Consider the following 22618-nt stretch of genomic DNA (forward strand, 5'->3'; position numbering starts at 1 on the left):
GCGCCAGTGAGCCAGAGCACCAGTGAGCCAGAGAGACAGAGAGAGAGAGAGCAAGAGAGCCAGAGAGAGAGAGTGTTTCACAGACAGAAGAAAAAAAAACAAACACAGAAAATGGAAATGGAAAATGGGGATGGGGCTGGTGTGCAATGAATCATTGTTCCACAGATTGTGGCGAGAAGGTCCAGATTCCAGAAAGTTCCCGACTGTTGAACTGTGTGGTGGTGTGACGACGAGGACAGAACGACAGAGCGGCATTGGGCCACGGTGGGACCGTCTGCATTGATGGTGTCGTTGCCCTCATTTATACATTGTAGAAATAAAATAAGGTGTTGTCCATTTTGGCTGAGCCAGATGGAAAATCAAATTTTGTGAGAGAAGCATCGAGAGCAATCCAAGAGGTTATGCTGCACTCTGCAGATTTATAAGGGAAACTGTTCGTTGCACAATGACCAGAGGAATTAAATAATAAAAAAAAAGGGTCTGTCTCTCTGTGGGGGAAAACCTTGCTTCGTCTGAGGCGTTGTTCTCCCCAAATAAACCCGGTTCCTTCCCCCCTTTCCCCTCTGAATTCACAACCCAGACATCTCTTCACTGAAGGGGGGAGGGTCAGAAAGGGGGTTTGCAACCCCCCAAACCCCACACACAACACCATGTGTGTGTGGTCTTCTGCTGCCATCGCTCCAGACCCCAGCTCCAGGGGTCAAAAGGTCACGGCTGGGTACTGGAATGTTTGTGTTCCCCACTCCTGTTCACACTAGTACCCGTTGTGGTTTTAACCCCCCCTCCTCCCCTTAAAAAAAAAAATAATGTCGGCCCCCTTTTTCCATGCGAGGACACGATTGGAAAATAGACGTTATTTTGATACAGTTCACACACACGCACCCTACTTCCATGGCAAAGTGAGACTTTTTTCCATGCCTGCAAGTTTCTCCTGCTGAGAGACCCGAAATGACCGCCTCTCGAAATTACAGTCTCCAATGTGTGTCATTGGAGACTGTAGGGGTCTCCCATGGGGGCTGTCCCACCCAGGACCTGCAGCGCTGGCCGGCAGCGCCAGATGCCTACAGCCTCCCTCACCGTGCTCATTCAAACATGGGAACGGAGGACGCAATCGCCCTCGGGGGGGGCTACGGTCCCGCCTGGACCGTCACACACACACACACACACATCTAGCTGGCCTGGCCCCCGGAGCTCGCCAGCCAGCACCCTACCACAGCACCACTCAACCAACACACACACACACACACACACATGCTCCCCCTCTCTCACACACACACACATGCTCCCCCTCTCTCACACACTCAGATACACACACACACAGCCCCTATTGGTTCCCTGGGTGCAAAACTACACAGCAGAGAAATGCTTGTTTGTTTATGACCAATAAAATGGCACTGGGGGAATAATTCCACACACACGCACACACACACACACATTGGGACTGCTTAGATTGCAGTAACTCAGGGTAGGGGAGTGGTCTGAACTTGAGAACGCCGGGGGAGGTGTGTGTGTGTGTGTGTGTGTGTGTGTGTGTGTGTGTGTGTGTGTGTGTGTGTGTGTGTGTGTGTGTGTGTGTGTGTGTGTGTGTGTGTGTGTGTGTGTGTGTGCGACAGAGAGAGAGAGAGAGCAGAGCCAGGTAAAAGGCGACTATTGAACAATTATGCGTTCTATTTCTCCTCCTCCCCAACCTCCCACTCTTACCTCCCCTTCCTCCCATCCTCCCTCTCTCTCTCTCACGTTCCCCCTCCTCACCGGCAGGTTGTTTAATGCTTTCCAGATTTCTGCATGCTGTTGAGCTGCTGGAAGACATCGCAGAGTTTCGGCTCATGGAATTTGGCGGAAACTTATTTTTGAGGGGTCTGTGCGGAGGGGCGGTGGCGGGGGGCTTCTGGCTCGGAATAAGAACGTCCAGACCCAGAGCGCCTCCCATTGGCCGAGTGAGGGAGAGAACAGAGTGCGAGTCTCAGAAAGGGGCTGGAATTCAGAAAGGGGGAAAACGGCATGCGAGGCCGTTAACGCGGAGGAGAACCAACGTCCGTGGTCTTTGAGAAAGAAGCAGCTGCACGCCTGACTCACATTACAACTTAGGGAGGAAGATGGGGTGGGGTGGAGGGGGTGTTCCCGCCCTTAAAGTACATATATATATTTATATTTATGCATGGGCACGTGGGATATGTTTCTAGTTTTATACTAGGTTTTCATCATATTTAGGGGTTGGAAGATCACAAATTCTGTGTGTCATACAAAACTTAAAAACACATAGACCTACTCGTGAAATTGCAAGTAAAATATTTCGCTCAGATTTATACTAACCCATAGAAGCTATTCCAACAACCAGACACGCCCCTGGCTGGACGATACCTTCCACGAACACTGGATGGCAGTAGATATCCATGCGTACGACCGTGGCCTGAGCGATTTGTGGTGCGACTGGAGAGAAGAGACTTCCTGACTCAGACTGCGGGTAATGTTGAGATAAACTGCTCAACTACGCAAGTACAAAGAATACTTCTGATGAATCTTAGAAGCCGAGGCTAAAGAGTAATCCATGGCCCCACCGTTTTGTTATTGATCTTAACAATCGATTTAGGTGGCCTGTTTTAAACTCGTTCCGCTGTTTTAGATTGACCTTTGGACCAAAATGCGTAAATATTGACGGATGAAAAAACCTTCCAGGCATAAAGTAAAATGTGTGGAGTGTGGGTGTTGATCATATGTTTTTGTTTCGATTGCATGAACCACGATAAAAAAAAAAAAACCGCAAATGCATCTACGTGTCATCGGTCACCACGGTGATTTCAATGCAGCGGTCACACTCTCTTAACTAGTGTATCAGGTGCGTTTATTCTGAATACAGCCGTGGTGCGCTCATGTAAACGAACCATCTGTACGCCTGCCAACGGGAGGACAAACGAAAACATAGAGATGTCCGTTTCCTGTCTCCTCTTTCGCGCCACTACCCCCCCCCCCCCCCCCCCCCCCACTCCCAGGGGTCTTGTTGATGGAGACCTGGAGCAGCTGTCTCGGAGGGAGGGGGATGTGGAGGGCACATTCAGCCCTGACACGATAACACAACAAAAAAGATGCTCGGAAGTTTAAAGTAGTTGAAACATGTTTCAAATACATCACAACAACCCTAGTTGCCTACTGCTACACTTTCTTGAAAAATAAATATCGTGTCTGTTAAAAGAGCCAAACGACCTGACATCAGCCAGAGAGTATCAACTATTTTGATGGTGGTGGTGTTTAAGGACAGCTTTCGAATTTTTCGTTTAGCATTGAACTCACCATCACAACTACATTTTGGATCCCTTCCAAAGTGCTGGCCTCCATCCAGGGGTAATCACTTCCTGTGCAGCCAGCGCCTAACAGTTTGTCCAACTGGGCCTCGATTGCTTCCTTCCTTCCTCTAGTAGTGTTACCTTGAGAAAATAAGTAAATAAAGCAAGGAAGAAAAATAAAATGGTATCCATAACTATTGATAGGCTACAGGTAAGAAAAATACACAAAACTATGACTGACAGATGTTCAATATTAATTTTATTGAAAAATATAGGTGATTTCAGATAAGGAACACGGACAGTAATTATACATTATTCTTTCAAAGATACGAAATAGTAAGTCAAACGGCATACAAAACAGTGTCAGAAAAAGAACACCCCATTAATGCACAACTTTGGAAAACACTTTGCCCATGAGTCGTTCCAGACGCGACTGCTAAACGCGGTGCACAAATCGAATAAACCATCCAACGCGATATAGCCAATGTTTCCGTCAGTGGAGTTCCACCTCTACCGCTCCTGTCATCATTATATCCTTCCCTCTCTACAGGGGATCGAGTTTAAAGAACAATATGTCATTCAACACGCATTGTATTCATCAAGCCGCAACAGTTGATAAATTAAAGTCAGCAGTGATTAATCATCGAGAAGACAGTGTGACACATTTGACAGCATCTCAAAACAGGAAGGCCCGTAACCGAGATTATTTATGACTAGAAAGTTGGCTTTGCACATCACTCATGTCTCTTGACGTGGCGCTGGCGGTAATCTCTCCTCCCTCAGCCTGGTTTCCGTAGATTCACTGGGTTTTAAACACGTCTACAGATTGACTCAAGTTGACATGACACAGACTCCTGCAGACTACAGGAAAAGAAAAAAAAACAACAACCCATAATCTTTAAAGACTTTATTATTTAAGACCATGTATCTTGTTACATACAGACAAAAACAAACTTTAAGATAAAGGACTCACAACAAAAAAACAGAAGTAGTGTCCAGAGTTATGGGTTTTGCGGATTGGCAGCACGGTTTTGTATTCTAGTTGTTGTGCATAAACTATAAACCCTGCGTTTTCTTTGACATAAATGGCTCCGGAAGGCCAACAGGAAGTTGAGCATCTGTTGTAGACATTTTGCATGGTTCCAGTTCGTCGTCATGTACACTCATAACCTCGAAAAAGGGAGGAAGTGGTGTTTGAGCAGGGCTCCGTTTCAACGTGACCGCAGACAACAGGTGGCAAGGAGATGCCTGTTTCACATCAGTTCAAACCTGCTCTCTGTCTGATCATGCCCTGCTTACCGATGACCTCAAACAACACGAAAGGAAAAGTAGGCTGTTTCCTGTAGGCTTTTCTGCGAGGTTTGTCCCCCACCCAGTGCTTGTGTGTACACCACTCGACACGTTCCCATTAGCTCTTGTGGCTCGGCCATTTGTTAATCCACAATAACGCTACAGAGGACAGCCTGGCCCCACAGAGTAAACTGTTTAGCTATAAGGCAAGGTAAGGGGACACGGGGGTTGGCAGCAGTGGCGCAGGAAACTACAAAAAAGGCAAAAAGGATATGTCATAGCACTTGCGTGACAGATGTGTAACGGCACTCTCCGGATACATGTCGCTACGAGTGGAGTCCTGGTTTCCGCTCTTGTCCCGGCAAGTTATGCACCGCTGGTGAAGGTGTGAACCCTCACACAGCAGCACCTCTCTGCACTGCGATGAGGCGCCCGTCGACGTTAGGGAGATCGGGACAGACAGAACCGAGGCATATGCTGTTAGAAACTGTCCACTTTTCTTTTGAGTCTAGTTCTGGCTGAGGTGGGAGACGGCGTAAAATAAGCTTGGAGGTGTCAGTTGTGTTTATTTGACGATGCCTCCTGCCGACACCTTCCTTCAGCTTAATCCCGGGAATGATCCATATTTGACGAGCAGCTCCTTACACACACACCCCACCCCCCCCCCCCCCCCCCAAGTCAGTTCGCACAGTGTTCAAAAAGAGGGCCAGTGAGTTTGTCAGACCGGCCGTGAGATTAATGCACAAGGGGGATGGGAAGAGAGGGCGAGAGCTCCGACATGTGGTGTTGGTGTCAGAGCTCAGGGTCTCCCCCACCCAGACAGGAGGACCGGGGGGGGGGTCCGGTGCCAACCTCAAACACCGATCTCGTCGTCATCGTCCTCCAGGAACGACGAGAAGGCGCTCTCCTCCTCGGGCGGGGCGCTGAAGGTGGCGCTGTCCGTGTCCCCCGCGTAGGCCCCGCCCCCCGGCCGCTCGCCCTCCACGGGGGCGGAGCCCGAGCTGGACATGGAGCAGCTGTCCAGGTGCCGCGGGAGCTTGGGCCGGGCCTCGGGGGTGTACTGCGGCGTGTACGGGCCCCCGCTCTCGGGCCCCAGGTCCACGGAGCTGCCTGCGTGCATGGAGTCGTTCTGCAGCCTCGCCTCTTCCTCATCCTCCTCCTCCTCCTCGGCGTTGGCCTCCAACTCTCCCGGCCCCCCGAGTCCGCCGCCGCCGGCCACGCTGTCGTCCCCCTCGCCCACGGTGCTGAGGGGCGGCGAGGCGTGGCCCTCGCTGCTCTTGCCCTCCTCGTAGCCCAGGTCATCGTCCTCCTTCTCCATCACGTCCAGGATGTCCCCCAGCATGGAGGGCCCCAGGTCGATGTGGAACGACATGACCGACTCGGCCCGCTTCATGCCGCCGCCCCGGTACGGGGAGGTCGCCGTCTCCGGAAGGTCCGTCAGCTCCCCGAAGCTCCTCTCCTCCAGTTCCAGCCCCTGGCACGCCCCGGCGGCGGCGGCGTTGCCGTTGTACGCGCGCCCGCTACCCCCGACGTGCCTCAAGGGGCTGGACGTGAGGCTGCGGGTGGCCACGCCGTCGACGCAGTCCTCGTCGTTGAGGAAGGGCAGGGACATGGCGTTCTTCACGTGGGCGGGGGACGGCCCGCCGGGCGAGGCCAGCCCGTCGCGCTGGTCCACGCGGGTCACCGACTGGGAGCGCTTGCTGCTGCGGAAGGTGCGGGACAGCAGGCCCGGGCGGGGCGAGTGGGGGTAGGCCGGGGGCGTCTCCGGCGGCGGCGCAGGCTCGCCCGAGCGGCTGCTGAGGAAGGAGGTGTCTCCGAAGGCGTCGCCGCTGCGGCCCACGTGCATGGTGTGGCGGAAGTCGCCGAGCGGCGAGCTGATCATCTCGCGGGTCAGGTCCATGCGGGAGCGCCGCTTGGTCTGGGAGGAGCCCACCAGCTGCTTGAGGATGGGCATGGCGGGGTGGGCGGAGTTCGGGCGGGGCTGGAGTTGGGTGGTGGTGGTGGTTCCGTTTATAACATGGAATTCTTGATTCGGTTTTAAATAGAAAAGCAGCTCCTTTTGTCCTTCTCCACCTTGTAGGTCGTCTCCACTTTAGGGCGTCCCGACGGAACCGTCCTGTTCCTCAATGCCAGCTGTGCTGTAGACCTGGGGGAGGGGAGACAACAAAATGGGGGAGACGGTGTGAGACGGACTGAGAGGAATGCAAAAAAACGATGACTTTAAATTCCCCTAAAGGATCTTCCTTGAAGTGTTGATGAATTGACATCATCTTAATGTGATCACAAAGTGAACTGAAAGCACATTAGCGATGAAAATCCATAAACCGAAGACCTCTCAAGGGAAACTAAGAGGTCCCGTGAGCGTGAGTGGACCTCTGTATCAGAATACACAACAAAAAGAGCCTTTCAAATCAATACTTCATACGAGCTACACGGCTTCTCGGGGGAACGCAGAGTCCTTGGGCTTCGTAGCTCGTGTGTCCACTGGCCTACTTTCACAGCGAGCACTGTGCTCACATATTTGGAGACGCGCTTTCAAATCAATAGCAGCGCGACTCTGCAAGGAATCTAAACTATTCCGCTAATTACAAAGTGTTGCTGTGGAACCATCAATTATTATTACGCTCGTCAACAACAGGGCTAAGATATGCTGGGTGGGCGACAAGTGAATGTGAAATAAAAATGACACGGGTTGTGGAAAAACAAGATGCAAAAAGTCTATTTTCTGATAAACGAAGAGAGAGAAGTTCCAAAAATAAATCAACCTAAAATGGATTGAGAAATGTTGACTCGCTGAGCGTTCAGGGAAAAATGTCCAATAATTATCAGGCTGGAATGCCCGCTGTTGATGGCATTAGAGAGGCACAATGAGCTGGCAAAGCGGCCTTTAATAACGCTTTATCTGTGGTCGTTGACAGGGGCCCTCCCTCTCCATTAGTGGGGGTTGAGTGCCCGTCTAGCGCGCATATCCAAAGCTACTGTGAAATACAGCCCAGACACTGACAACAAAGGGGTGTCCTCGTTCATTCTCATTGACTAGGCTCACCTTTACGACGCGCGGTGCGTGACGCACGACCCCCGTTTCCTTCCCCTTATGTTTACTTACATTTAGTGCCGTCACAACACCTAACCATCGCCCATCGCCTCCCCATTACACCCGGGGGACGCCATCATTTATTGAGGAGCCCAGAGGCAAGACGTTAGCCCGCCAAAAAGGGCAGGCTCAGCAGAACACACACACACACACACACACACACACACACACACACACACACACACACACACACACACACACACACACACACACACACACACACACACACACACACACACACACACACACACACACACACACACACACACACACACGGTCTCCGTGGCAAACGCCTCATACTAGCTAGCTCTGCGGAAGTGCTTCCTGGCTGCAGGGCAGCAGAGAGCATCCGTTTTTTTTTGCCCCGTTAAAACCCTGCAACACATGGCTCCCTTATGTTTCAACGAGCGGCAGAGAGACGGCCTTCGCTAAACGCGCTCCTTTAATTCTTTAGCTCCCCGATTCCCATCCATTAGTCTGGGAATGTGCATAGGCTTGAATAAAACACCCAATGCACTTGGGGTTGTGGCATTATACCCAAAACTAAAAGTTAAGAGCGGGGGATTAAGAACTGAAACAACAGCAAACAGCAGGGGCTATAGTGCCCTGCTGTGGTGGGCAGAGTCATTTACATGAGTCTGGGGGGACGTGTTGTGATAAAGTTGACCATATGGGGCGAGCTCAAGAGAAACGGCAGCACAAAGACGCCTTCTCCTTCGCAACTTTTACTGTGGAATCAGCACGATCTACTGATTGTTGTTTATGGAAAGACAGGGAGTCGAGCAGGCATAATTCACAGCGAGGGGGGAAAAAAGCACTATGTTCTCTACCACGTTGCTTCTGGGTGGCAGCGAAGGGAACGGAGAGAGAGAGAGAAACTAACGACAACAGCAGCCTGTAGATGAAAGTGAAGGGAAAGGGTGAAATTGTCTACGCCTCCTTCCCAAAACCCAACATCTCGGGCTGGGAAAAACCGCAAGGGGCTCCGTCTAATCTTTTCCTTTTTTGCGTTACATGTTTACACACGAGGGAGGCCGACAGCGCCGCTGTCATCTAAAACACGACTGTTTCAAACCCAGCTGGAGCTCAACGTAGAACAGGACGTCTGGGCCGTTAGAACGGGGCATCGATACGGGGCAGAACCTGGCCGACTCAGGAGGAGTCCCACTGTATTTATAGCTCTACGTGCTCATGTGAACGAAGACATGAGGGAGGGGGGCCTGGGTAAGGGGGGCCTGAGAGTGCAGCCACAAAGCGTGGGAACTGCCGGGTCTCTCAGAGAGAGCGAGAGCGAGAGAGAGAGCAGGCGAGGGGGGCTATCCCTTAAAACAGCTTTACAAACACTCGCACAACAGCAGTGAAATGCACAAGGGCACATCAACACAAGAAAACACTAATTGGTGATTAAAAGAGAAAGTAAAAGTTACAACAGCAACAAGCGCTCCCCCCCCCACCCCGGGCTCCGCAGGGCCTTGACCTTCTGACTGCCCGTTCTGCTTGACGGCCTACGGCCTTTGTGAAGGGCTCGCCGTGTCTGGTGTGGAAGGCCGACGGAGGAGTGCAAACAACTGGAGGCCGTGAACTACACGAGAACGCTTCACATTACTCGACGACTCTAAGACGTATACGAGAACACGCCTCCCGCTCCCGTCCGGCGGTCGGGAGAGACGGCTCGGTGAGAAAGAGAAAAAGAAGACTCTGAACATTCCAGGCGTCCCCCAGCGTATTTACGTCCTGGGAACCCAATCTGAACTCTGTTTATAGATCACATAACTCCTTTATCAATAGCAGTGGTCGCCCCCTGGGGAGTCGGACCACTCTAATTTTGCGCCGAGGATATACATTTGCGGGCCGACTTTTATGTGAACGAAATATACACACACACACCCAAACCCACGAGGCTCATCCACAGCGTGCCGTAGTAACAGGGAAGAATCCGTGTGGGCGACACCAAAATTACCATGTGGGACTTAAACCCCAAAGGTTCTGTGAAAATGTTTCCCCAGTTAAATAGGGAAATCCGGGTGTCATTTGCGCTTCCTTATATAGAATTTGTCCCGCAGACCAAAATGGATTATAGATGAGGACCGGGTTATAAGACCACATGCGTTGGCTACTGGCCCTGAACATCGGAATGCATCATCTGATTTCTGCCTCTTTCAGAGAACTCAAGAGAGAGTGGTAGTAATGTAGGATCCTAAAAGCAACGTAAATACACTGTAATCTAGGCTAATCAAAACATTGTTTTTTGCAACATCTCTCATGAGAGAAGTTGCGTCACTGCAAATGTATATCCCCTGATGACAAATTATTTCCTGATAAATTATGAAGTAATGATCAAAAATATGAGTCAAAAACTGAGGCGGTTATTTGGAAGTGATGAAACGATGTACAACCCTATAGGGGGTTTAAAAGAATATAATATGTTGACTTGATAGATGAAATACACAAAGGGCAGAAGACCATTTTCTTCAAAATCTGTATTCAAGATCCCCTTCCGCACTTATGCCAAATCAAGTACTTACACTGGACGACACACACACCTGGGACTTGACGAATGGCCAACTTGCCTAATAGAGCATTGAGCGTGCTTGTCATCAACAGTTAAATGCATATTCTACTGCCCAATGGGGTGTGAGAGGACGGGGCGGGGACCCTGGTATGGGATTGGCCTGTCCCATTTGGAGTCGCTGACCTGGAGAGAAGAGATGTCTGACCCGAGATGTCTAAAGGGGGGGAGGGGGGGGGGGGGGGGGGGGGTGACCGGGGGTTTGTATTATTCAGAAGAGAGGAGCCATCATCATGATTCATAATACGTCGCATGGAGATGGAACTGGATGATATCTGATTCATGATGACATCTGATCCATGATGTATATATATAAAAGATATTTCATGATCCACTCTTTTTAAAAAGGTGTTGCAAGCGATTGCAGCAGTGATCTTTGATATGCTGGCCATGTGTCAGGTAAAACTGCATAATTAATATATATATAAATATATAAAAAGATAATTCACACATGCAGTGCAGACATCGAAACGGGGGCAAAATAAAAGTATTATGAGGTGAGCGACTGTACAGTGGGTGAACTGAAAGGAATAACATGTTGATGCATGTGCTCCGGGATCTTAAACAGTCACCAATATGTTCCAGCAATTAAGCAGACAAATGATTTCTGGAGGGACTGCCACCAAGCTCACTTAGCAGGGCTAAACAGCTCATTCAGGAAAAAATAAAAACAACCGCCCCATGGACAAGTAGTGGAAATCACATCCCCCAATCACATAGCCCAGGGAGGACAGCAAGGCACGAGCAAACACGGCCATCCAAAACACACACACATCAGCCAAGATGGCCGCTGGCCTTGTTCACACAGAATGGGCGTGTAGGGCTATGCTACATGCTGATGGCTATTGTGAAATAATTAGCCCAGATAAATCTCTTACTCCTCAAAGGATCGGACTGCATGTGTAATTGCTGTTATCCGATGACTGATCCCTTCTTTATCTACCCACAGTGCTTGTGTGGAAATCCATTGGGTCTAATGTGTGTGCATTTGATGGAAAACTATTTATTTGAGGGCACTTTTTGCCGGCAAAGTATTTGATTCAATAGAGACTATGATCAGGGGAAGACGTAGGCAGCGATTAACCACGGGTGACATGATTCTTATAGAGGAACCAACAAAAAATGGGCATCAAAAAACTAAAGGAAACAAAGGGGAGTGAGAATTGAGGAGGGGCAAGGATTGGCAATGGCGCGAGAGACCAAGTTAATTTGCAATACACTACGGGGGAAGTGGACACAACTATAAGGAGGCAAGACAGCTCAAGGTATCTCCACATCAAAGTCAGGAGATTGGCATGGCCTCAGCGTCAGACATTGTGGCTACAGCGGCAATGCAAATGCAAAGTAGCTTAACACCTTTCAATTAGAGAGAGGAAGCGAGACCTCTCTAGGTGCAACATACAAATGGCTTTTCAATTGTTCAGTATCAATGTAAACAAGGTGTGTGTGTGTGTGTGTGTGTGTGTGTGTGTGTAGACATTCCCAGAGCGCTTGCTTGTAGGGAATTTGACCTTCCCAACATCAAAGTAGCCCCGTAGGCATGTTGGACCTCGGTGCTAACCCAAGGTGCTCTGACCCAGGTCAGAAATAATAAATGTATACTGAATAGGATTGATGTAACTCTACCCAGGTCAGAAAATATAAGTTTATACAGAATAGGATTTTAGCACATCCTAATGTTAAAATTCAAGAGTTGGAAGGGGTAAAGGTTATGTTAGAATGATACTAATTAATGTAACAACGCACGCACTATCCATAATATCGGTCTTTTCAGCGTGAGCATTAACAGCAGCAACACGCTTGAATATTTATGTTCCCTCAGTCCTGGCAGTAGCATGTTCACGGTGTAGCTTCAGTATCAGGTCAGGATAACGACCCCATCCCAATTCACCCCTTGCCCTTACCGCTTAGCCTTGCTACATTTACCCAGGAATGCATGGCCATAGGTATTGGAAGTGTGTGCCGATGCCGATCCTAGCTGGGATAGAGCCAAGCGGAAGGGGTACATGGAGCCTCCAAACGGATGTTTCTCCGAGGCACAAAGGAGGCCTATAGCCCACGCAACAGAAAACCCCAGAGCTGAATGTGGCCTTTCGAGATTCCAAATGTCTGGCAACAAACGTTGCGTGTCATCGTAAAATGACAACCGATGAGGACAACTGCTGACGTGGCAGGATCTCAGAAGGGTTGTCCCACTTCCCAGGTGAAGATTTAACACCAAGCCTTGTAACTCTGTTTCGAGGGGCAGGTCAGTAAGCAAGGGGCACACGAAAGGAGGGCGTAGGGGTAAAAGTAAGACATGGGATTGTGCCTGCCTCTTAAATTGGCTCCCTTAGGTCGAGGTTCTGTCTTTGAAGTCGAAGAAAAACGCTTTTTGGGAATAAGCGCATAACACACACACAAGCGCTTCAGCCTTAATCACACGACGGCACCAGCTTTTGTGGGACTGAAAACACGCAGCAAGCCCCATCTTTTGAAGGCGCATTACCTTCGGCATATTCAGACCAAAAAAAAAGAACCAGAGAGAGCAATTAACCGAGTCACTGTCAGCGCGGGCGGAAGAAAGGTAAAAGTCCATGGATCGGATTATGCTCAGAGGAGGGAAGCAGCCGCATTAAAATAAAAGACGGCAGACGGCCAATGAGATGAATGCGGGCCGGGCTGAAGAGCCGCCCTGAGGCGCTAACCCAGCAACAGCGAAGATGTACCGGGCTGACCCTCCTGCCGCTGCCCAGACACCCTGCTCCCCCCCCCCAGTCGCCCTGCAGCTCTCGTAACTTACAGCCAACACTGCCCGAGGCACCACACCAAACTTCCCCTCGTCTCCTCCATTCCTGTCCGCATTCAGGGGCAGTTTATGGGGGGGGAATACAGGAAACACACAAAACGTTTGGCGCTAAGCAGCAGACCAGGTGCTGCTCGCCGCGCTTTGGATGAAGCAAAACGTGGAGATTGATTTGACAGCGCGGTACTGTTTGGTTTTCTTAAAAGAACTTCAAGAACTCTTCTAAACTAGCGACACTAAATCGATAATAAACCAACAACACTCTGTTTAAAACACCCGGCTGGCATGGCTAAGCTTGGTTCTTGGCAACTCTGCGCTATCAAACCGTAATCCCGGTGTGGGGGAGTTGCGGTGTGTCAATACAGAGTGGCGTTGCAGAGAGCTGTGCCGAGGGGGTAAAAAGAAAATGGTAAGAGAAAGCCGGCTGGTAGTGAAGTGCTCGAGAGTGTGGAATAGAATTACACTGACAGAACAGCAGCCCCTCGAAATAACGACTCAATGCTGCCGATACGGTTTCAGAGGTGGAATGAGGTTAGAGCCACACCAGTCACCTGCTCTTCCACCGAACAACTTCCTCCCAGGCTTCTTCTCCCCCCAAGACTTTACGATGGCTTTTGACTTGCAGCCGCGTGCTCAAGAAAATGTAAATGAATCGTCAGAAGCATCTGCCAAGTGAGGAAAACCGAGTCTACGTGGTTTATTCATCAGTCACGGGCCAAGGCATACACATGCACACACACAATCGCTACTGCTGACACACATGGACGGCCTTCATGATCTGCCTGTGGCGCTGCCCTACATGGTTTGTGTGTGCGTGTGCGTGTGTGTTTCTGTGTCGCTGTTAGGTTACAGGGAATGTGTCCACAGGAAGGGCAGGGAGAGTGTGAGCCACCAAACTTCTCCCATTTCTCCGGCAGATCTGCTGAAACATCTCTGCTTCCTGGAGGACTTCTCAACATAAACACGGCGCAGTGAATCGTCCGACTGACCAAACAAACACGCTTCCTATCGGTCCAAAAAAATAAAACAAGCTCATCACGTGAACTGTAGGCCGGACGATGAAAGTTCATCAATGGTTCACTCTTTAGTAGTGACTCTAACAACACCCAGTCCCTGTTCTGCGACACATAAGTCACGGCTGAAACGTGAATCGGCTGCAGCCCAGGTGTTAACCGTTTCATCACCTGGGGGGAGGCAGGAAGGGTTTCTATCTGGTGACTCACCACAGCACTGAAGTGGCTGCGACAGTTTTTAAAACATTTCTTTCTCTGAGTGAACAGAGTGTGGAAAACCTCGGAATCCGTTCTCTAAAGTGCGCTGGGGCGCTAATTACAGGCGGGAGACGAGGAGTGCTATTGCAGCGCGACGTTCCAGGCGGAGGGAAGGTTAGAGGCGAAAGATTAGAAAGAAACATCACTCAGAACCTCTCACGGAGCAACACTCTGGGTACCTTTGCTCCCAGACCTTCTCTTTTTGTCTTTTCCCCTTAAAAAGAAGAGTAGGCCTCATGAACCTTCCCCAGGCTGCTACGAAGATGAAAAGAGCGTTAACTGTGGAGTCATAGGCAGAGGTAGAAGTGGCTTCGTGGGAACTGGTTCTTCAGGCCTAGTTGTTGGACGAAAAACAACAACAACAACTACAGTCAGTCAACATGTTTGCACCACTGCTACAACTGGAATTAGGACTCGACGGGGCGGATCAGCAGGTGACTGAGTCAACACTTCCTCTGGCCGGCGTACGGAATAAACACCACGGCATGAAGCGGGGAGGGGGGGGGGGGGGGGGGGGGGGGGGGGGGAGAGACACAATGTGCAACGTGGGGAAAGACTAGAAAACAAAAGACGCAGGAACAAACAAGAATTTACGCCCTGAAATACGACAGGCTTGGAATTTTCCGGTTATTCAAGGTTATGTGAAAAAAGTCTGTGCCTTACTGCCTTGTACTATAGCTAAAGTCACTACTTTGAACTAATGTAGATCACTTAAGTGTGCAAAACTCTGGGAGTGTGGGGTTCTGAAGATTTTAATGTACCGCCCGGGGTCAGGAGTTGAGCCAAGACGTTTAAGCAATCACTACAACCCATCATCACCATCTTCTGTAAAATACGCCATCATCTGTGTCTCTCGTTCCTCAGGGACATTTTCAAACAGGCAAAATAGTTACATAGGAATTTCCTGGAATGTGAGTGGACACACACACACACAAACACATGACAGAGTCCCAAAGACATGTTCAAGCAGGAAACAGGCCAACAAATAAAACACTTACTCAAGTACTACTTAAGCATTCCGCACACAGAGAGTGAGACAATGATTATCTTAGGTAAATGAAAGGCAGCAAATATCCAATAACCAAAACTCAAAGCAACCTCTAAGTAGATTCTTTGTTCTGCCTGGGTTCGGGCCAACAATACTAGCGCCGTACAATGCCCAAAGAACTGCACTTGGCACGGTGTCCCACAGCCTTGTGGTGGAGGTCTGACTTTCACCTTCTGGCTCATAACAGACGCTTCTCGTTAAGTCGGCGAGACACTTTGCAATATTAGAGGCAGAGGGGAAACCAAGAAGGATCCGAGCCCTGTTAGCTTGGGAGTGGGAGTGGAGGCAACAGGCCGCTTCTCTGAAAGCGAGGGAGATGTGCCAGCGCCATGTCAAGGCCTTGGCAGGCGAAGACTTTGGCCTGTTTGCCGTGTCGTCCTGTCAGCTGTGTTTGCAGAGTCATCCACTAACAGAACAGTTTGACATCACAGAGAGAAAAAAAATAATGAAATGAAAACCCCCTGTGTTCTTCAGGATAAGGGGAAGAGTACAAAAGGCCATATTTAAAACCTTTAAAGAACACAACACCAACTGATTTGCCTGTAGAGAGGACATCCTGATAAGGTCCTCCCTTTCTTCCAACGTTTGCACTCGAGTTGTTATCATTTGAGTGGCCGTGGACAGTGGTAAGCACTGAGACACTGCATTATCGCCACAGATAATGAGCACATGTTACAGCCATAATTGCAGTCATGGTGACCAGAAATATGAAAAGGACTGCAGCTAATGAGGTCCTGGGACTATGTTGGCCTTCTGTATGCGTGTGCGTGTGGGGGAGTTTTGCATTTCCTGGCCTCTCGATTCTGGTCTATTGTTGGGATGACTACAATCATGTGAAATTAAAGTGCTCGGTTTTCAATCTAAACTAATTGCATAGTGTATCTGATCAGAAAAAAAGTCTTTGCATGCAAGACTAATATAATGTTAAACAGTCAATGCTAATATCACATGTGATATCATAAACAAAAGGTTAGCTTCCTTGGTAACGCCACACGACCAATGTGTCTCAAATAGCACTCTTATAGTAGCATCACATCCATCATCTGAACTACAATGGAACACCAAGCTTCATGTTTGATCAATGTAGCGTAAAAAAGGGTGGGCTACATCTCTGATTTGATCGCATCATGGCAGTAATGGACCAATTATGGGTGGGTCGCACAGCAGGGAACAATAAGCTACAGCCGCGATGGCTTCCTTTGATCCCAGATAACCAGACAAAACATTGAATTGAAAAAGATACCAGTTTTAGACACATTATAAAACACAAGAACGGAAAAATGATTCCGACTCCCGTAAGGAAGTGTGTAAGTAGTCCAGTAATCAAAGAAGCGTGTACTCACCACCGCGCATCCCATTCAGAAAGCCGGGCAGCCCCCAGAGCGCGAGGGCTTCGCTCAGCAGGTTCACAAAGAGAGCGCGCACGCAGCGAGGAGCAGAAGCCGCAAACACGTCCGGTGTAAGCACGCACAATTATATTAAATAAGAGAAACCAGACCCCTGTCCTGGACACTATTTACCCTACGAGTGTGCTGCGTGGCTCGTAGGATTTACAGTGAGCGCATCTTCAGTGGCAAAGCCTGCAGACGGTGCAATAACTCAGTTCAGCGTCTGTGTCGGCTGCTCCTCTCGTGCTCCTGGTCACGCCCCTTTAATGGCCTCTTAAAGGCCTAGTCTGCAAATTGTCAGAGGCTGCTATCAGCAAGGGGCCAGTAGTTTCTGCAATACGCATGCATTTCGTTGTCATTTTTTATCAATGTATAAAACATGCATAAACACGGATATTGTCTTTAATCTACCTAAATTATAACGCTTTGATAATTGAGGTATCAAAACAATACCAGGCAAGCGTTATTTTGTCAAATGTTATGAGGAGCATTTCCCAATGAGCTCGGTTTTTTGATGATTCCACCTTGATGCATATGTCAAACATCCGCAGGTGGTCCCTGGCAGCTCATGGAGGACGGGATGTGTGAATGGGTGAACATTATCATGGAGCAAAGACCATGCATAACCAAGTACCCGGTCACTGCCCTTCACATACAAACGGTGAAGTCACATGTCTGGCAGGAGATCATACAGAACAGAGTTGAATAGCAATCGTTTGAATAATTATATCTTATATGTTGATTGCTGCAGATAACGTCTGTATTGGTTTTTAAGTTGGCTAGATATTCCATCAGAGTAGCCCCAGTGGATAAAAGCCTTTTCTGTCATCATGTCATTGAATGGATTTGTTTAATGATCACTGCATTTTAATTGACCATGACAGAATATTGAATATTCTTAAAAGTGGTTCCCAGGCTCTCAGAACCTAGGGACAAACCAAATTATAGCGAGTCTACACTTGTCATTACAAGTGATTACATTTGTACTCATATAGTGTCTTATAAAATCACTGCGCTCTGTGTGTGTGTGTGTACACACACACACACACACACACACACACACACACACACACACACACACACACACACACACACACACACACACACACACACACACACACACACACACACACACACACACACACTCTCTCTCTCTAATAAGCTACTTACTGACTTTGGGGGCGAATGGCAGCGGCAACATCCGCAGGGAGACTTGACTTAATAACCAGCAGAACATCACAACAAAATAACAATCATGAAGCCATGAAACAATATCCCGGGGTCGAGGGGGTCCGTATTGATCCCCGAGCCGGACCCAGAGTCCTCTGCTTCTGCTGTCAAGACCTCCAACGGAGACCCATCGTCAGAGAGGCTGATTACTAAATTCATTAAGGAAACGGAGGCTTCGCCGCAATCCCATAGGCCGCGGCTGCGTGAACCTCATCCCTGGTGTGAAGGCATTGCCAAGTTATTTGTTGTATTTATCACCACGATTTTTTATTTTTTTATTTTTAAATAGAAGAAGTATCATTTGATCATTATTAGATATCATTTTTCTGACTGATCTTATATAAAGCAATCGAGGAACATATTTGACTGGGGAGGCAACAGCACGGGAGACAAGGACATTTTACGGGTTGTAATTACAACGCCATATATCATCAAATAGATTGTTTCTGTGCCACGGGGGAGTCACAAAGGTCTATGCTCTGGAAGCGGGGATGCATAGGGCCCTGAAGTAAGTTCCATGCTATAACCCCCCCCCCCCCCCAGCCTCACCACTGAAAGGCTTGAGATTCCCTGCAAAGATAATAACATCTCCACCTCCCCGACATAGCAATCGTCTGGTGCAACTCCCCTGCAATCATCCCATCATCATCAGAGTAATGCCTGACCCAGGTGTCGTTGAATTATAGAGCCACTTTACACAACCCCCCCCCCCCCCCATATCTCTCAGTTCAATAATAGGATGACTAGGGTAGATATCTATGGAATGTTCTAAGGACGATGGCAATAATTCGTCAGGATGTTGCAGTGTTCCACTTCCCACTAGCTGCGTCCTACAACCCAAAGTATACCTGCTCTTTCACCATACGTGCACTTTTTCATACTGTACGATGCTATTGATATAATTGTCGGTTGAGGAATGGAAAATTCTGATTGTCAAAGATTTTTTCTTCCGATGCTTTGTGAAATAATTTAATTTGTGTCTTCTCAGAACGATTATTTGCATGTCAAACCTTGGCAACAACACCTTATAAGCAACACCCATAATCCAAATTCTTAACAACACTTTACTTTTTTTAATTCAGAATAAAATATATTTTTAAATCGACAGTTGTATCGTTCGTGGACGGGCAATTATCCCAAAATTAGAAGCAAGCTAAAAAAACATATCCATGAAAACAACTTTGTTTTTCTGAACAGACTGACAGGACTTGAACATCCTCATTCTTTGTCTGCGTTGGCGCCTCGTTTCTTTAGCTTTGGCCTTCACTGCAGATCAATGTTTTCCGGTGTGGAATAAGGAGATTATCCAGACACAACCCCTGTGCGTCTCCCCCTCACCAGCTTTTAAACACACTGATGCCGGGTCAGTGTGTCCCTGATTTAAACCCTCTCCCCTCAGGCCCTTCCATCTCTTTGTCTGTTGTGGCTAAACAGAGCATATCATCTCTACACGCTGAGGTTAACACACCGCTTCACTCGCTCCAGCTTCAGACATCACGAGAAGAAGAAATCAAATCAAAATGCGATAAAGGCAAAACAAAGTTACTGTTTCTTCTTTTTTTCAGAATGCTAATCCAAAACATGGTGCTAATCCTTATTTGCTGTGCTTAACAAACTGCAAGGGCTGCTGTCGGTGTTCACCGAAACCCTGTCAAGTTTTCGAATAATTATCAACTAAAAAACAATTACAAAATAGAATAATTTATTTCATCATGATCTTATTTACAGCGTTTCCACACTAGAAAAAAAAAAGAAAAAAAAAAGAATATGATGTCCTGGAACTATAATAAACAGTGTTGCACACTGCAAACTTTAATCCAAGCTTCCGTTGTCCCATTAAAACGCTTCTGAACATATGAGTAGAAAAACTCCCGAAAAAAAACAAATAAAGTCAACTGTCATGTTATATTGTATCATAACAATAGCACTGTAGCATAATTTGTCACGTAAATGCTCAAACATAGTCCTGGTTGATGCATTCCACACACAACTGATATGGGTGATTTATATACAGTGCATTTTGTGTCAGAGTAGACAGATTCAAAACCCACATATCTCTCTTACTTTGCGGATGATTAATTCAACTTTGCAGAAAGACAGACATCATGGTCTATCACTATAGCAATCTCTTTGATCTCTATTATTTGATCTCATAACACAGCAACGTCTTATGAATAACAATCATAACTGCCATCTCATATACAAACCAACCCTATGCTGTACCTCCACTAGTCTTAATGTTCATAAAGAAACCATTATTTTCTCATAGAACAGGAAACCAAAAAACCTTTAGCATAGTCACAATAGCCTACAGCATCCATGGAGGTAAAGGAAAACTTGTTTGTAACTGCAATGACTCAAAGCTTGCGTGATGAGGTCTTGGGTTAAAAAACTGTAAAAACACATGCAGCAGTCTCTTGCAAAAAAACGTCGGTAGACCTACACCCTTAAGAAATGTCTCCTTCTTATACTTAATTGATATTCAGTGATTGTGGCTTGTGTCATCATGTCATCGGAAAAACTTTACAGATAAATCCAATTTGCTGCTAAAAACATATACAGGTCACCGGCAACCGCAGTGACATCGAACCAAGAGCACTTGTGTTCGGCTGCTCGGTCGTGTACCATCAATATCTTTGAAAGGGTTGTCGGCAAGAGCGAAAGAAAAACAACTACACCACCAACACGTTCCCCAGACGACTATGAAGGGTGCCAGAAGGCGCTCGTGTGAGTTTGTGTGTGTGTGTGTGCGTGCGTGATCCAAAACACGCTCACATTGCAGTGCTCTGACGGTCACAAACATCAGGTGAACGATATGAGACGGATAACATTGAGTAAACACGTAGGCGGGTTGAACATCAGGCTGTGAGAAGAGTTTTAGTTTATGGACCGCGGTGGTACTGCATCTCAAGTCCTCAAGTCCGTCCGATCGTTTTATTCACATTCCCGGTCCCGCCCGCCTCTCCTTGAACTTCATTGGTCAACGTCTTTTTTTTGTTCTTTTGGTCAGTGTTTTTGTTCTCCATTGTACAGTTGCAGGTAGAGCACTGATGCGCTGAAGTGACTTCACATCCTTTGCTGTACAGCAGCAATATTTAAATCATAACACTTTTTCTTTTTTAAAACAAGGATTACTTTTTTTCTTCAGAATCTCAGATCCTTCCCCGTTCCCCTGGAGGATAGGACTCATTTGTAACACATGTGCATCTCAAAAAAACGAATGATTGTCTTTTATTTTGAGAAAGAAAACTATATTACAATGATAACACATTCATACCCGCAGGCACACACACTCACACGCAAACACACACACACACAAACACACACACACAAAATAATTAATCCTATTCACAGATGATAAAATGCTGTTTCATCGTCATTCAGCGCTGAATACTAGGGCATTATCGCGGCAAAAAAAAACAACCCAACAAACAAAGATAAATAAATCCAAATAAAGTCAGTTCTCAAACACGCCTCCCCCCCCCCCCCCCCCCTTCCTGTTGGTGAACCCTCAACCATAGGGCCCTCCCCAGGGGTCCGATGGGGGATCCCGGGGATACTGTTCCCAGAAGAACACCCGGTCCTCAGACGAAGGAGGAGAAGCCCGCGGTAGGAGGCTGCGTGGGGCATCCCAGGCTGCTGGGGGGCCGGTACAGGGTCCCGTGCTGGCTGGGGGGCTCCGGGGACAGCAGAGACGGAGTGGGAGTCCGGCTCCCCTTGGGCCTGAACAGGGTGCTCTGGGCGGAGCCGTGGGGGGGCTGGGGGGAGGGCTCGCTGCGGGGCAGCAGCGGGGGCAGCGGGGGCAGCGGGGGCAGGGGGGGCGGCTGGTGCTGTGGCTCCGCCAGGGGGTCCGGCTGGGCGTAGCCGTAGGCCGGGGGCCGTGTGACGCCCTTCTGCTGACGCCGCCACGAGTTGTAGTAGGTGGGGTCGCTGATGTAGTGGTTGACGAAGGAGTGGGTCTTCTGGCGGCCCTGGTCCACCTCGTACTCACTGTCGCTTCCCTGGGGGGGGGGGGGGGGGGGTCACGGCCGAAGCGTTAGTTCACTCATCCATACGGAGCCACGCTGCCTCCAACGCCGCAACGTGGCCAAACAGAGAATCTATTTACCATCCATGCTAATCTGTTTCACCGTTCATTCATTTCTTAGCTAGCAGGCTAATACTGCGGACCTCTGGGCCCGTTACTTACCTGGGAGTGAATTCGGGGAGCAATTAATTCCGATGTCGGGGTCAGACATCAACTCGCCTACGACTAATTACAACCAGCTAATTAAAAGCAGGGTTTCTAAGAGGACACGGGCTGGAGATGGCTGATAACTATAGGACGGCTCTAACTGGAGTCTACTGAAACCACAGAGGTCCCTACGGACGGACGGGGGGGTTCTCCTATCGCTCACCCAGAGGCCTGGACAGCACCGAGGTGATGACATTGAACAGCCTGGAATTTGACACAGACGGGAGTTGGTGTTTACACGAGGGGGTCTCGCAGCAGCCATCCATCAATGGATCATGAGGGTGAAGGTTTATCTCGCACACATATTGAGACACCGAAAACATGAAGGGGAGGGGAATGTTTTTGGGGCTCTTGGGATGTGGGGAGGGGGAGGGAATAGAGAGAGAGGGAGAGAGAGGGGGAGAGAGAGAGAGAGAGAGAGAGAGAGA

The 22618-nt window shown here is 48.6% G+C and overlaps 1 protein-coding gene across 1 annotated transcript; it reads right to left on the minus strand.

Annotated features, from left to right (window-relative positions):
• Positions 1 to 3001: 3001 nt before the first annotated feature.
• On the minus strand, positions 3002 to 16975 carry cdc42ep4a (CDC42 effector protein (Rho GTPase binding) 4a). The gene is made up of 2 exons (XM_056575612.1): positions 16682 to 16975; positions 3002 to 6717 (listed from the first exon to the last, which is right to left on the minus strand). The coding sequence occupies exon 2, from the start codon at positions 6523 to 6525 to the stop codon at positions 5425 to 5427; it is 1101 nt and encodes a 366-aa protein (XP_056431587.1). The 5' UTR covers positions 6526 to 6717; positions 16682 to 16975; the 3' UTR covers positions 3002 to 5424.
• Positions 16976 to 22618: the final 5643 nt, after the last annotated feature.

The sequence above is a fragment of the Gadus chalcogrammus genome, chromosome 2, assembly GCF_026213295.1.
Source record: "Gadus chalcogrammus isolate NIFS_2021 chromosome 2, NIFS_Gcha_1.0, whole genome shotgun sequence".
NCBI lineage: Eukaryota > Metazoa > Chordata > Actinopteri > Gadiformes > Gadidae > Gadus > Gadus chalcogrammus.